Source organism: Platalea leucorodia (genome assembly GCF_965183815.1).
Source record: "Platalea leucorodia genome assembly, chromosome: 15".
Classification (NCBI taxonomy): Eukaryota; Metazoa; Chordata; class Aves; order Pelecaniformes; family Threskiornithidae; genus Platalea; species Platalea leucorodia.
Window position 1 is genome coordinate 6,217,841 of NC_138837.1, and position 15,050 is coordinate 6,232,890.

Here is a 15,050-nt window from a genome sequence, read left to right on the forward strand (position 1 = left end):
TCTTGCGTGAGCTCAGCGCGAGGCAGCAGTGTGAGCCACCCACCCTGGGGGACGAGGGGGGACAGGGCTCCCTGAGGAGCACGGCCCCTGCAGCTGGAGCTGGCCGTGCTCTCGCTCCCAGCACCGTCTGTGCTCCACAGACATAACATCATCTCAGCCCACAGCCGCAGATTCCTCCCCATGTGCTCCCATAAATCACCCAAGCACATGAGGACAAGCCAGCGGAGATGTGGGGAGCAGCACAGGTCAACCAGGAGCAGCCATGGGAAACCGGACAAGAGCAACAAGGCAACACGGTCCCTCAAGAAAAGTAAAACCAAGATGCCTTCCTGCTTCCCCAGGCCACAGCAGTCCTCAGGTGCAGGGAAAGAAGTGATTAACCCCAAGATCAGGGCCCGTGATTTTAGGGAGCCCCTTCCAGCATGGTGCTAACATACTGAGAAAGCATGTCCTGCTTCCAAGGGGGAAGACCAAGACACTCAATAAACATATCCAACCACTCTCCAGGTTATCTTCTCCCATCAAATCACATTAAATGACTGTGTCATGGCTGCCATCAGCCTCAACACCATCAACAAGTGAGTCTGGCTCTCCAGAAGTCACCCACTGGAACAGAACTGGCCTTTAAACCCACGTCCCAGTGCAGACAAAGCCACTGCTGGGCTCACAACCGTGTTTGTGCCAAACCTTCCTTGGTCCAGGAGCATTTCAATGCCTAAAGCCCATGAAGTCACGTGGGCTGCAAGGGGCAGCACAGTCTGCAGCCCCCCAACCTCCCCAGCTGCCCGTCCTGCTCTCCACACTGCTCTCCTCCTCCTCCAAGACCTCAAAACTCCTCCTCCTCAGTGCCCTGCAGCCACCTGGGCGCGGAGCAGCGTCAAGCTTCAGTCCAACACCTCCCGCAGGGATCTGCCATCCCCAGGCGCGTCCTTGGCCTCGCCGCCTCCTGCACCGTGACGGCACCAGGCAGGAATGTGCATGAAGGCGGACGGGCGAGCGGGGCCGAGGAGCTGCGCTGGAGCCGCCTTCCCTTCCCAACTCCAGCCCTGTGATCAGGGCAGGCACGCAAAGGGCCGGGAGCAGCTGCTCCATCCCAGCAGATGTTTGTATGATGGAAAAAGCGCCTGGTGGTTCTTGCTCTGCTCTCCTTGAAGAGCAGAGCTAATGCCGTACTGCTCGGCTGCCTTGGCTCCTGCCAGAGCACTGAGCATTGGCCACTCGATGCCAGGGATGCCCTTTGCATCTCCCTACAAAGCAGCCGAGTCCCTTCATAGACCCGACATCCCTCTGGGGAGACACACAATCCCAAGAGATCATGGCCCCAGCACCCACAACTCTGCTTACCTCGTGGTGGCGAGAGGCAGCGGCTGGGACTCCCGGGTCCACACCACCAAGGGAGGGGGATAGCCTTCAGCCTCACAGGGCAGGGTGGTCTCCTGCCCAAGCACAGCCAGGATGGTTATGGGGTCCGATGCCGGTGATCCATTCACGCTGATCCTGGGCTTTGCTGGGTGAAGAGGGAGCACAGCTGGTGCAGGAACACTTCAGGTGCCCCACAGCCCTCACTGCTGCTCTTCCCATCCTGCAAACCCATCTGGCACCTGGCTAGGTGGCCCAAGGAAGCTAGGAGAGTCCCCGGGTGATGCTCTCCCTGCCAGCCACCCTCTGGAGCCACTTTACGAGGGGCTGGCGCCAGGGCCAGTCCTGGGCACTCACTGCTGACAGAGAGCTGCATCTCCCGGCTGGAGAAGCCTGCCGCGTTGGTAGCTGTGCAGAAGTAGGTCCCAGCATCCTCAGGGGAGGGCGAAGGGATCAGGAGGGTCCCATCGGGGTCAAGGTGGTAGCGCGGGCTCAGCGAGATGGGCTCTGTGCCCTGCAGAGGAAAGGGAAGGGAGGAAGGAAGACAGCAGAGACTCCCACGAGTTGAGCATCCCAAGGGTAAGAAGAGGGCTATAGACCCATCAGAGCAAGCTACCTCCTGGTCCTGGCTTCCCATGGCACTTGGTGCCACCTCCCTGGGCAGCCACAGCCACGCTGGTGAGCTACGTCCCCTCCAAACACATTAGCCCACACCCAAGAGTGACCCATAGCCCGGCTGACAGCGGGATGGCAGCCTGCCCATCCCTGTCACCTACCTTTGCCCAGGTGACAGTAGGGGGGGGCACGCCAGTGGCATTGCACCGCAGAGCGATGGCTGCTCCCTCGGTGGCAGTGATGAGGACAGGGCCAAGCTCAATCCTGGGAGGAACTGGGAAGAAAGAGAAGCACCTCAGCCTCTGTGGCCATGGCCATGTCAACCAAAGAGAGCGGTGCTTTGCAGCTTAAGAAGCGTGGAGGGCACCGGGCCCCGTTCACCGCAGCGCAGGGACGCCCATCGCCCTGCCACTCCCTCACCATGGATGACCAGGGACATGTCCTGCCTGTGCGAGCCGAGGGCGTTGGTCACCTCGCAGGTATACCTCCCCGCATCCCCCTGCGATGCCTGGTCCACGTGCAGGCTCCCGTCAGCCCGGATGGAGTAGTGGCCGCTCGGGGCTACCTGGGCACAGGCGGAGAGCAGAAAGCAAAACAGACAGTGGGGTCAAACATCACCATATCACTGCGTCATTGAAAGAAACCAGTGCTTGAGCAGTAGGAACATCCTGATGCAGTGACGAACCCACATTACCCTCCCAACCCAAAGGCTCCGCTGACATCTTCTACCAGCAGCTTTGGCCCCGGGAGGTTGGGGCACCCGTCCTGCAGCAAAGCCCCCACCGCAGGGCCATGCTGGTGGCTGCCCACCCACCCACCATCCTGGCGGGCACGGAAGCCTCACCGGCTGCCCGTCCTTCAGCCAGCGGCGGACTGGGAACGGCCTCCCAGCCAGGATCACGCAGGGCAGCGACACGGGCTGGCCTGGGAGTGCGCGGACCACAGGGGATGCAAGAGCTATTTCTGGGGCTGCTTGAAAGAGGGGAAAGGGAAACAATATTAATTGGAGTTAAACTGGCCAGGGACACTCAGGAAACAGATCTGGATTGCCTGTCTTCCAAGGTTCAGACTTTGGCTCGGCATAGGCCGTGTCTGACACTCAGCTCCCCCAAGAATTTGGGGATATTCGTTTAGAGTTTGGGTTCAAGCGTGTGTCAGTGCATTAAGCCAAAGAGGTGGAAGGGCATTATCCAAACCCGGGGCTGGGCCGGGTTTGCTGAGCATTTACCACGACCGGCTTGGGAGCAGACGTGGCTGCGCAGCTCTGCCACTCGCTCACCACCGGGGCGGCAGCGGGATCAATACACCAACTGGGATCAGTACACCAACAAAAGCACATGAAAGCAAACCGTGTCCCGTGACCGTGAGCTTGACCTCTGCTTGGATTTTCCCAAACTCGTTCTGGGCTTCGCAGATGTAGACGGCTTGGTCATCCAGTGAGGTGCCTGGAGAATGGTGGGGAGAAGCCTGAGCCTGGAAGGGCTGGAGAGCCCCAAGCAAGCTCCAGGACGGGGTGACACCACCCTCCGCTGCCCTGCCGTTGCCTCCGAGGAGGGAGAGGCCCTGCAGCACTGGAGGCTTGCAGGTGTTACAGCACAGCGAAGCTTGCATGAGTAAAAAGTGCAAATAAACCCACTATATCAATGCTTTACTACTGCAAAAAGAGTGGGCATGGGGGCTAATCCCACTGCTGGGACACCAGCCTGCAGCAGGAGGGGGAGAGCACCCGAGGGTGACACTGTGTAAGCACGCACCCGGGCAGGATGCCCACACACGCTCTCCGCCATGCCAACGCACGCTTGCACACTCAGCTCTCTTACTGTCGATGAGGAGCTCGGCAGCCTCCAGCTGGCTGGAAACACCATGCGGCCCATGCCAGCCCTTCACAGGCTTCCCGTCCTGCCGGGACCAGGCAATCCGTGGCGGGGGAGAGCCCTCGACATGGCACAGCAGGCTCACGCTCTCCCCGACCTCGACCGCCACGTCCCCCAGGGGCTCGGGGAAGTGAGGGGCAGCTGGAGAGAGAGCAGCGGAGAAGGGGCTCAGGCAGGTCCGACACCCCGGCTTCCCCATAGCAGGCTCTGCGCACAGCCGAGCCCAGAGAAGGGACAGGGCTGCAAAACCCACGAGCCAGGTGCCCTGAAAAGTTACGAGATTGACTTAAAGCGTTTGGTGTTTTTCCAAAGCTGTTATAGCCGTTGCAGTTTCCATCCCTTCCAGTCACACTCAGCACCCCCCTGGCTCAGCAAAACCTCTTGCACTTTTCCACCTTTAACTGCTTCAAGCCTTACTGCCCCCAACTCAGAACCTCCTTCTCCCTCCTCCCCAGGCTCTTCCATCCCTTCTGCCTCCAGTGGGCAGCCCTGAGCATCGCTTGGGGTACCTGGATTTTCAGACACAGAGAAGCCAGCCCCCAACCTCCACCTAATCCCACTAATTGCATTTTGCATCCCCAGTCTTGCCCCAAGCCGTTGTGTCCCATGCAATAGCATCTGCACCCGTCTTCTACCACTCCTTGAGCTTCTTTCCTCCTCCTGACCCTTGGAAATCCCATCAGGCTTCAGCCTGTTTTTACCAAGCACCGACACCCCTGCACTGGGAAACCCAGGAGCTGGGGGCAAGAGGAGCCTTGGGAAGCAGCAAGCAGGAGCTGAGCCGGGAGGGAGGGCGGTGGAGACAGGCTTGAGTGCTCGGTGGGACCCAAAAGGAGAGGCAGACACTTACCCCCCACGTCCAGCACGGTGCCATCGAAGGCGACGCCGGCCTCGCCGAGAGCCTCGCAGACATACCGCCCCGCATCCTCCTCCCGCACCGCCTGCAGCCGCAGGACGGCACGCTGGGTGCCGGGTGGGAATGCCACCACCGCCTGCTCGCCTGCCCCGAGACACCCCCGTGTCAGCACCCCGAGAGCCTCTGCGGGTCCCTCCCACCGTCGGTCCAGGGGACCCCACATGTGATGTCCCCGCAGGGTGGCAGAGGGTCCCCGGTGCGCGGAGGAGGTTTGCTCCACACGTCCATTCCAGTCTCACCTTTGTACCACGCAATGTGGGGTGGGGGCACCCCCGAAACCCAGCACTCCAGGGTCACATCTTCTCCCACCAGCGCCTTCAGGCTGGGCGTCACCGCCAGGATGGCGGGAGGCTCTGCACCACGGGGAGAGAGATGGCTTCAGTGACTCCCTGCAGCACTGTTCGTGGTGCCATTCACCCCGAGGGGGACCCCGGAGCCCCGGGAGCTGCCCCCCAACACCCTCCATCACAGACAGCCCCATCCCATAGCTCGCATGCCGCAAGGTCCCAGCCAGCGGCCAAGGCACAGCAAGGAGGGATAATAAATCCCTCCTGCGGCAGCTCTGAGCCCGGGCCCTTCCTGGGATGCTGCCAGCCAGCGGGGAGCGGGTACCGGTGAACTCCAGGGTGACGACTTGCTCGTCCCAGCCCAGCGCGCTGCTGGCGTAGCAGCTGTAATTCCCTGCATCCTCTGGGATGACAGCCCTGATGTGCAGGGTGCCCTGAGCATCCGTGAAAACCCTGCGGCAAACGGGGAGAGAGGGAAAAACGAGCTCAGTGAAAATGGAGCTGGTGAAAAATGCGATGAAATAAGTGAGTGGGCTTAAGACCATCCCGCACACGTGGTAAGCGCTGGGCGTTCGATAGATGTGGGTTAGTACTGAAAGCCAGCTACACCCGCTGCTGCAGAGAAGGACATTGCTTTGAAGCAGGGAAAAGCATTGAGAATTGGGCTTTTTCATCTCCAAAGTAAAAAAACCTTCCCCGAAGTCCACTCCAGCACTCACAGCCTGACACAGAAAGGGAGGTGGAAGCCAAAAAGCAGAAGAAATTAAGGGGAAGCACAAGGAGTATTTTGAGTGCACACCATGTGTGCAAAGCACCTCAAGTGCCCATTGGTGCGGATGGTGACCTGGATAAGGCAGAATGGCTTAAAAATAAATATATGAAGTTAAGGCTAGCAGCATGCCAGCCATCTCAGGTGGACGGGTTGGGGATATTGCAAAGCTTTCCTCTCTCCAGAGCTACGGGCACCCCAAGCCCCCCTCCCTCAGCCCGTGCATTCCTGCAAGGGGAACACCAACCCCAGCAGGACAGGGAGGATGAAGGCACCTAGGTCCCCACAGGTTACCTCTCGTCCTGCTCCAGTGCCCAGCCCCAGCGCTTCCAGGCAGTGTGGGGCGGGGGGTGGCCCCCGGCCGTGCAGTTCAGCCGCAGCTCCTGGCCCCTGCTGATACGCTGGGGGCTGGCGTCGACCTTCACCCACGGCGCCTCTGCACAGAGTTGGAGAAGGGCTCGGCCCCTGGGTGCCATCCGCTGCCCGCCTGCCCACGGGGCAAGGCGTCACCCAGGCCAGGGTCCCACGCGGGGCAGAGCTTACCCTGGACAAAGAGCCAGAGGGAGGCGGTGGCGGTGCCGTGGGCGCTGCGTGCCACGCACTCGTACAGGCCCCCGTCCCCTGGCTGCACGCGGCTGATCTCCAGTGAGCGGTTCTGCAGCAGCCTGGTCCGGCCGTCCTCTGGCTGTGCCGCCTTCCCGTCCCAGCTCCACGTCAGGTTGTAGGGCACATTGCCCAGAACCGGGCAGGACATGACCACGTCTTGGCCCGGCGAAACAGTGATGTTGCCCGGGGGTATGAGACGTGGCGGTGGCTCTGCAAACACAGCACACCGGGGTGAAATGAGCCCGTGCCCAGACACAGACCTGGAGACCTGCAGGCACCGAGGCTTGGCACACGAGCACTCCCCACCTGAAACAGAGACGTAGGCGCGAGCCCGCGTCGCCCCGAGCTTGCTTGTGGCTGTGCACTCGTAAAACCCTTCGTCACTCTTGGACACCGCAGGGATCAACCAGCTGATGTTCCCCAAACTCCTACGAAAAGCGAGAGAATACAGTGTCACCCCCACCCTGGGGCTGCCATGCCACTGCCCTGCTCCAAATCCCTGGGACTTTTTTCCATCAGAGTCAGGCAAAGGGGTGCACCCCCACCCACCCCAGACACATCCCTTGGGATTTTCCTCTGCTGCCTTGGGATGCTCAGAACTTGCAGGCACCCAGCCAACACACAGCATCCCCCCGGCCGGCACAGCTCAGGGGGCTGCTGCTGCCCACATGGGTCCATCATGGAGCCCACTGGGCCAAACCAGAGGCTCACCTGAAAAGCCGCTCTTCCCCAAGCTTCATCCTACCCCGGCTGAGCTGCAGGCGGAAAGGGACCTCGCTCCGTGCGGAGCAGAAGATAAGCTGTGGCTCACGGTTATAAGCCTGGATCTTGCTGGAGATGTTCACTTTGGGTAGACCTGGGAGTAGTTGGGGACACGCACACATACAACGCTACTTGGGAGCTCACCAAGAGCTGCACTGGGAAGCAGGATAAAAAAAATACCCAAGCAGAAACCAAAGCAGAGGCTGTGCTGGAGCCTCTGTTCCCTTCTCAGCACCCTTGGGGAGCGTGGAGACCACTCACCAGGGACCACGCTGGTGTAGGTGACCCCGGAGAGGCGGTGCAGGGGGTGGCCCTGAGCATCTTCACCCTTCACCTTCAGCAGAAAGTCACCCGGGGGGACACGGAGTGGCGAGCCCACCCAGAGCTGCCCTGAGGAGGTGTTGGAGAGGGGCCGCACAGGCAGCGAGAGTAGGGCATGGCCGGAGGTGTTGAAGAGCTCAATCTCCTGCAAGCGTCCAGGCAACTTCAGACCCGTGCAGTTCACCACCACGGAGATGGGCAGACCTGGAAGGAGGGAAGGGAAAAAACAACCCAGCCATGTTCCCAGCTGCAAGAAGCCCAGACACAGCACCCGTGCCCCCCAGGCAGCACCAGCCTCACCCTGCACCGGCCGGTCCCCGGGCTGGCCGGCGTCAAAGTCCGGCTGGGTGGAGAAGCTGGCTTGAAAATTAATGTTGCTGATACCCATGATCCTCAGCGAGTGGCGACCGCTGCTCTGAGTCTGGAAGCGGAGCAAGAGGTGCATGCCGAGGGCAGGGGAAGGCAATGGGGAAGGGCAGCCAGTCCCTTCCAGCCTGCTCACACGTCCTCTGTCTGGCTGGAGGTGGATGGGGGAAAGCCCGCACCTAGCCGGCTAAATATCCATCAGGGGACGGGTAGGGGACAACGTGCGGGGTCTGCCACCAGCCTACCGTGACCGACCACATCCCTGGCTCGTGGGGCTCCACGGCCACCACCATGGCCGAGTTGGGGATGCTGAGCAGTTCCTTCAGACCTTGGCCTTTCTCAAGGACCTTTCCTGCAACATCAAGTGAACCTCTGGGATGGGCAACCTGGGTCCATCCCCTGGTCCCTGCAGCTGGCCAGGGGCCCGTTCTCAGGGCTCACCGCGGTGCAGAGCCCATCACACAGCTCTCACAGCCGGGGCAGCAGAGAAAACCCTCCTAAAACCAGAGGCAAAGCCAACCCAGGAGGGGAGTAGAGCAGATGCACTTGATGCTCAATGAGGGCTTGGCAGATCATTGCTTTTTTATTTAAGATTTCAGCACAGTATTTGGTAGTTCCCATGCCTGCAGCCTCCTGTCTGTCCTGACCTGAGGGTTCTCCGGGAGGCAAAGCATCACCCCCTGCCCTGGGCTCCTACCTGCTGGGTCCCGGACCTCGATCCCTGGGGCAGGGCCACTCAGGGAGATGGTGACCTCCTTCAGGCTAGGGTCGAAGGGGATGGGCCACGTGTGCTCCCCGCCGTCCTCGTGGTCCGTGGACAGTAAGTGGACTTTGGAGGCCTGGATGGCCTCTTCCACCCACTTCAGCACCTGGGGGCACATGGGGGAGGATTAACCCAAATCCCCCCTCCATTTCGGGAGCGGGGCTGTATTGCACTGGGTCAAAATGTCAGGCACGGCTGCAAAACAGCACCCGGGCAAGGGGCCAGCCCCAGCTGGGTCTGGTGGGTGCCAGCACAAGGATGGCACAAGGACGGGCGGGCAGGAGGTGATGGCCCTGGCTGAGCCCCCCTTGCTCTGAGCAGGTGCAAGAGGAATTGAGTAATTTGGTGTAATTGTTATTGCCAAGCGGCTTCTGCTCAACTGCTCGCAGCAGGCGCGTTATTACCCCCCCCAGCTCGCTCATGGGAATAGAAACCATTAAAACACACAACTGCTGGAGGCTGGGTGGGGGCCATCGCCAGGAGTCTGCTGGGAGATGCTGCTTGGTAATGAGCAGAAAAGCACTTTACTCTTCCTCAGGTCTCTGAGACCTCACAAGTGCACCAGTCAAGAGCTTCAAGGTCGGGAATAGGCAGGGAGGCCCCTCTCCCTGTGGCCAGGCCACCGGAGCACCCCAGCTTCAGCCTCAGCCCCAAGCAGACACCTCCCCTCCGTGGGGGCAGGTGAGTCAGCTCATCCCAAGGACCACACAAGCAGCCCAGCAGCAAGCTCAAAAGCAACCAGCCTTCTCCAGCCCTCGCTTCGGCTTCAGGCTAAAGCAGGGCTCCCAGAGCAATCTGGAGATGCCTTGGGAATGAGGATTAACCCCAGGAAAATCTAGGAGCAGCTGAGTCAGGCTGGACCACATGCGCCTCTGTCACCCCGTCCCTGCTCCTGCAGGTCTCCCCGCTCACCTCTGTCACCTGCTGCTTGTCCAGGTGGAAGATCTGCCCGGAGCTGGTGGCCGCGATGCGCTCGTACACGCGGTACCCGGGGTGGCTCCTGTCCCCGCAGTCCCCCGTCAACACGAACACCACCTGCCACAGCAACGCTCCCCGTAGCATCACACACAGCCATGGGGGGTCTGTCCGTCCCAGGGAGAGGATGCAGCCAGCATCCACCAGCCCCCAGTACCTCAAGCCAGCCCAGGGGATGCAAAATTCACCCCACTAACAGGCAGCGGAGGGGGCTTTATTGCTGCGGCTCATTGCCAGGAGCTGCTGTCATGCTGCTGCAGCGTCCACCCAAGCCAGCCGTTGCAGGAGGCCGGTGGGCAGCGCTGCTCACCTGGGTCTGCTTGTGCTGCAGCAGCCGCAGCAGCTCCTCCTGCTGCTCGTAGTCCTTGGCCCGAGCATCCGAGAAGACGTAGATGAAGGAGCCAGGGTGCGAGACCTCCACGGCCAGCCTGATGGCTCCCACACTCATCTCCGGGCAGTCCCCTCCGCCCTGTGGCACATAGCAAGGGACGTGGCACAGGCACCGAGCCACCCAGTGCTCAGCCCTTCCCTCCTGGGCTCCCGGTGGGATGCCACCCAGGGTCTGCTCATGGCAAGGAATTGCACCAGTTTGCTGGAGTCAGCCCGAGCGCAGCCAAAGCAGCGTGATGGTACTGCAGGGACACGCAGGATCACAAGGACCCGTCCCTCTCTCACCGCTAACAATGATTAAACCACGCGTTTGGGGATCCAGACTCACAGAAGCCGCTGGCTTCCCACGAATGCCTTTAGCGGGCACATCCGTGCCCACCCCAGCCTGTCACCCCCACACGGCAGCAGGACCGGCCACCCCAGGCACGCGCAGAGGCACAGCGAGGACCAGCTCCTGCTTCCATGGGGCTTTGCACCCCAAAGGGCTGTGAAACAATTTGCAGCCGCAGCTTTACACCTCCCGCCAAAACACAGCTGCATCCGAAGGGAAATGCCACAGGGATTTAGCAATGCACAGGAGGCAGGGCAGAAGCGGGGATGGATAAAGCATGATTAAACTCCTGGAGAGCATTTCAGCTGGCAGAATGCAGCTGAAATAATTTAAAAAACAAACAAACAAACAAACAAACAAACAAACCCCAGAAAAACCCAAACAAACAAACAAAAAAAAACAAACAAAAAAAACCCCCCAAACTCGAACAATTTTCAAACAGCATTTCTAGAAGAAGAGATTTTTGGTTCCATGGAGAGTTTGTGCAAACTCTCCTGCGGAAAGCATTCCCGCTTTGGGACAAGAGCTGTGAAGCGAGAGGGCTCTGCCCGGGGCGCAGCACCAGTGCTCCCCACCCCCTGCGCCCCCACCCTGGTGTGGTCAGCCCCCAGCAAGCCCAGCTCAGCCCCGAGCCCCCGTCACATTCCCAGGGGACACCAGGCCAGAGGGGAGCAGGGATTGCTCCCAGGACCCACCACTGTGCAGGAGCGCAGGGCCTGGCTTCCCACCAAGTGCCACGGACCACGCACCAAGCCAGCCACGGAGCAGCGCTGCGGGGCTGAGGACGCCTACCTGGACATGGAGCTCCCGCAGGCGCCGCTGGAAGAGCCGGGGGTCCGCGGTGAGGGTGGCAGGTCCCACTTCTGCAAGCACACACCGGCACTGCCGCCTCAGCCTCCCCGACCGCCAGCACCAGCCTCCTCCGGTGCCACGCTGCTGGCGCTCCCAAGCACCCGCCCGGGCTTAAACACCCTTATGGGACCTGCGAGACTCGGGGTTAAGCATCTACCCTGACTCGGCACCAAGACGTGGATTTGGGCAGACCCGGCACCATGCCCAGGGGCACAGCCTGCCCCGGGGAAGCTCTCGGCCAGGGTGAGCTGCAAACCCAGCACCCTTTTCTGCTGGGGAAGGCTCCCAGCAAAGCGATGCAGAAATCCATTTACTGCCTCTGTCTCCTTTCCTGTCTGGCTCCAACGATTTTCATTCAAACTCAGTAGTTCTGCTGAAAATAAAGCCTCGGTCCTGCTCTCCTTGTAGGGGGTCGGTGCTCTTTTGGAGAGCAGCTGCTATTTATGGGTGTGCACAAAAATTCCAAGGCAAAGACTGGGATGGAAAGAAACAATTCTGGCATTGCAGCCTTTTAGCAAGCGGTGCTTTTATTGAGGCAACCTGAAAGCACGCTGTGGTCTTGTACAGAAATTCCCCATGATTAAACTGGGGAGATTGGGCCAGGCTGGAAGTAGAAAAGCCACCCATAAGCGGGTGCCAGCATCACCAGGATTAATCCAGTGAGAAACGGCTTGCCCCGTGCCCGCAGGGTGGCTTGGGGATGGGAGCCCCTGCCCAGCACCGTGCCCTTGAGCTGTGGCTCATCCCATGCTGGCGTCCCCATTCCGTGGTCACTGGGGCATTAAAAAGGTGGAGAAGGGACAGTGCAGGCACTTGGGAAGTGCACGCTTCAGCCCCAAACCCATCCAGAACCGCACCCCGGCCCCCGCAGCCCCGGTCCCCAGCGGGACGCGTGCCCTCGCCCTGTCCCAGCCGTACCTGGGTCATGGAAGGGGACCAGCGCGTAGTTGCTGATGGGCTTCGTGCTCCTGCTGAGCGTCCGCTCCAGGATGCGCGAGGCCCCGTCCATCACCTGCACCAGGTCGTCATACATGGAGCCGGTGACATCAAAGACGAAGGCCAGGGTGGCCCCCTCTGTGCCAGGGGTGGGCTCGGCAAGACTGGGAGCCAGCAGCAGCCAGAGACCCACAAACACCCCTCCGTGGGGTGGCATCGTGGGGGAAGACCTTCGGGAGCCAAGGACACCTCGTCTGTCCTTGCCCCGCTCCTTCCACCAGGCCCCCGGGCACCGTCCCTGCACCGGGGAGGGCCACAGGGTGCAAGGGGGGACACGGTGCAAGGGGCCACACGCGGTGGGGCCAGAGCAGGGACCCCAGTCGGGGGACGCCCAGGCGCCGGCAGCTGCAGACCTGCTCCTCCAGCGTTCAACTTCTGGGAGGGAGGGAGGGAAAACAGGGCTTTTGGAGCCAGCAGCACGGCAGGGAGGTGGGTGGGAGCAGGAGGAAGCCGGGATGGAGATGCGGGGATTGGGAAGCAGGTCCTGCAGCCCATAGGATTGTCAGAAACACTGCCCAGGCCCCCTCCCTGGCCCTGACCCCCCCCCAGCTCAGAGAGCCCCCGGTCTGCCGGGGGGAGCCAGGGGTGAGGGGAGGACACGGGGGCTCGCAGCTGAGCGCCTGCGGGGAAACCCTGCCAAACCCACGGCGGGGGGGAGGAGAGCCAGCTGCGAAAGGGACCCCGAGGGATCAACCACCCCTCTGCCAGGCAAAGGGCTCTCCCTGGAACAGGGGTCCGCAATGGGGCTGGGGGGGACAAGGGGCTCTGGGGGGCTCAGGGGGTCTTCCCCAGCACAGCCACCCTAGGAACAGGGAGCAAACAGCCACACAAAATTCAGACAAAGCCAGAGCCAGGAGAAGGGATGGGAAAGGCAGCCCTTGGCCGGGAAAGGCAGCCCTTGGCCCGGAGCGCTGGCCGGGGGCTGCGGAGCTTTTCCTGGCTCCCCTTGAAGCAGATTGCTGAGCTCATGGCCGCTCCGGAGGGATGCTCTGCTCTTGCTCAACTCCCCCCCGGTGGGACCCAGGGAGAGGCCGCAGCCAAGGGCTGGCTCCAGGTGAGGCTGCACACTGAGGGCCAAGTCCTGCCCTGGGCTGAGCACCCCCTCCTCCAGCCCCCAGCACCTCACTGGCATCAGCCCCGCTCCTCCCAGACACAGGGGCCAGGGCGGGTTAGGGACCCCCCCATCCCGCTTCCCCGCACACGGGACAGCGGGACCCTCTCGTGCACCCCTCTGCCCCACGCGTCCCTGCCAGCCTGGGCTCAGCCCAGCACAGTCCCAGGGTGGGCGAGGACCCCCCCCTTGCAGCCAGGCAGAGGGGGCAGCCAGACAGCACCTCTGCCCCATGGGGCTGAGCCATGAGCTGTGCCAGTGGCCTGTCCCCCTCCTGTCCCCCAGCCAGGGCTGTAGGCTTGCATGCAGCTGCTCATCTGCAGCCCCTCGTCCCCCCCAGGCTTTGCACCCCCAGCCCCACACTCACTGCAAGCTCGGGGGGGTCCCCTGCCCCACAGTGCCACCAAACCCCCCCGCAGAGCAGCCCCAGCCACTAACCCCATGCCCCGACTCCATCCTGCACCCCGGCAGGGAGCACCTCTCTCCAACGTTGCTAGCACAAAGAAACCCCAACAGCTTCTCCCCATCACCAAATTAATCCCAGCCAGCCCTTCCCACACCCACCAGTGCTCCCAGTCCCAGGAGCACCTGCACTAGCTGGGCTTTAACCCCTTCCTTGCTGGGGGTTAAAGCACAGCAAAGCAAGGGACAGCCTCTGGGTAACTGCTGCGGTTTGGAGCCTGCGCCTGTCCTCACCCGCTCCCCGGCACGGGGGATACATCCCCGGGTGCTCCCGCCGTGTGCTGGCACAAGGCACCTCCGACCAAACCCCCCTGTGCAAACACAGCCTCCTTGTTTAGACCATTAGGGCATCTCCTCTGGCCTCCCGAAAATAATTAGTCAGCCTCGTTAGGAGAGCAAACAAAGATGGGCTGGCAGGGAGGCCTCGCAGCGCTTGTTTCCAGAAGACTTGGCAGGGCAGAACGGCAAACGCGATCCCACGGCACGTGAAAAGCCTATTCCAGGCTGCGAGCCCCCCTGCTCGCCCAGCCGGCCGTGGGGGGGGGCTGCTGAGGGGCACCTCCGTTATGCGCTGGGAGGCATAATTACAAGATATTAATATCAAGATTATTCAGCAGCTGTTGCACGCCAAAAGCATCCCGATGGCTCCCAGCCCGCTGCATCGACAAGAGGGCTCGGAGGAGACGGTGATGGCACAGGCGGGCACAGCACGCCTTTGCTGCAAAAGAGGAAAAGAGAAAAGGACGTGGCACTGCGGGGGGATAGGTCCTGGCAGAAGAAAAGCTGTGTCTGGGTAAAGGGAGGTGGAAGGAGCAGTGTTACGGCGGTGAACGGTCCCTGCCATGCCGGGAGCTGAGACCTGAGAGCTCATCACGGCGTGTGGGCACAGTGCCTCACCGGCCGCGGGCCAACACAGCTCAGCGCATCCCCGTCTGCAGCCCCGCTGGCACAGCCCCGGCTCTGCTCGCTGCTGCTGCCACCGCAGCCCCACGCCGCAGCCCCCCGAGCCTGCCTGCCGTCCCCCCGCAGCACACCACAGACCACCGGTGCTTCGTTACTGTCATTAAGCTTTTATTTCCACTGTCACAAAGTTCCTGGGTTTTGTTTTGTTTTCTTTTGTTTTTAAACTGTTTCGTTTGCTTGGTTTGCTCTTGAATTCATCTCAAGACAAGGCAGCAGGGCATGCAAGCCGAGACACCGGCACGGACGCACAAACAGGCTTCATCTTTACAAACAAGGCTCTTTGCTGGAGCTGCTGTTTCTCAGCCCAGGGCTTGGCTGCCCCCCGGGCAGGG

At 61.4% G+C, this 15,050-nt stretch overlaps 1 protein-coding gene across 1 annotated transcript in view; it reads right to left on the bottom strand.

Annotated features, from left to right (window-relative positions):
* HMCN2 (hemicentin 2) overlaps window positions 1-12,339 on the bottom strand; it is a gene marked incomplete at its 5' end in the record, with an annotated part of 37,405 nt that extends 25,066 nt beyond the window's left edge. The window contains 22 exons of the mRNA XM_082327284.1: window positions 1,345-1,507; window positions 1,717-1,873; window positions 2,136-2,248; window positions 2,395-2,539; window positions 2,819-2,943; window positions 3,324-3,419; window positions 3,795-3,989; window positions 4,699-4,848; window positions 5,004-5,117; window positions 5,377-5,504; window positions 6,115-6,256; window positions 6,364-6,636; window positions 6,733-6,854; window positions 7,138-7,282; window positions 7,450-7,713; window positions 7,810-7,930; window positions 8,121-8,227; window positions 8,573-8,744; window positions 9,551-9,673; window positions 9,924-10,082; window positions 11,127-11,197; window positions 12,105-12,339. Coding sequence (XP_082183410.1) covers window positions 1,345-1,507; window positions 1,717-1,873; window positions 2,136-2,248; window positions 2,395-2,539; window positions 2,819-2,943; window positions 3,324-3,419; window positions 3,795-3,989; window positions 4,699-4,848; window positions 5,004-5,117; window positions 5,377-5,504; window positions 6,115-6,256; window positions 6,364-6,636; window positions 6,733-6,854; window positions 7,138-7,282; window positions 7,450-7,713; window positions 7,810-7,930; window positions 8,121-8,227; window positions 8,573-8,744; window positions 9,551-9,673; window positions 9,924-10,082; window positions 11,127-11,197; window positions 12,105-12,339 — 3,320 coding nt within the window. The remainder of the gene's footprint in view (window positions 1-1,344; window positions 1,508-1,716; window positions 1,874-2,135; window positions 2,249-2,394; window positions 2,540-2,818; window positions 2,944-3,323; window positions 3,420-3,794; window positions 3,990-4,698; window positions 4,849-5,003; window positions 5,118-5,376; window positions 5,505-6,114; window positions 6,257-6,363; window positions 6,637-6,732; window positions 6,855-7,137; window positions 7,283-7,449; window positions 7,714-7,809; window positions 7,931-8,120; window positions 8,228-8,572; window positions 8,745-9,550; window positions 9,674-9,923; window positions 10,083-11,126; window positions 11,198-12,104) is intronic.
* Window positions 12,340-15,050: the final 2,711 nt, after the last annotated feature.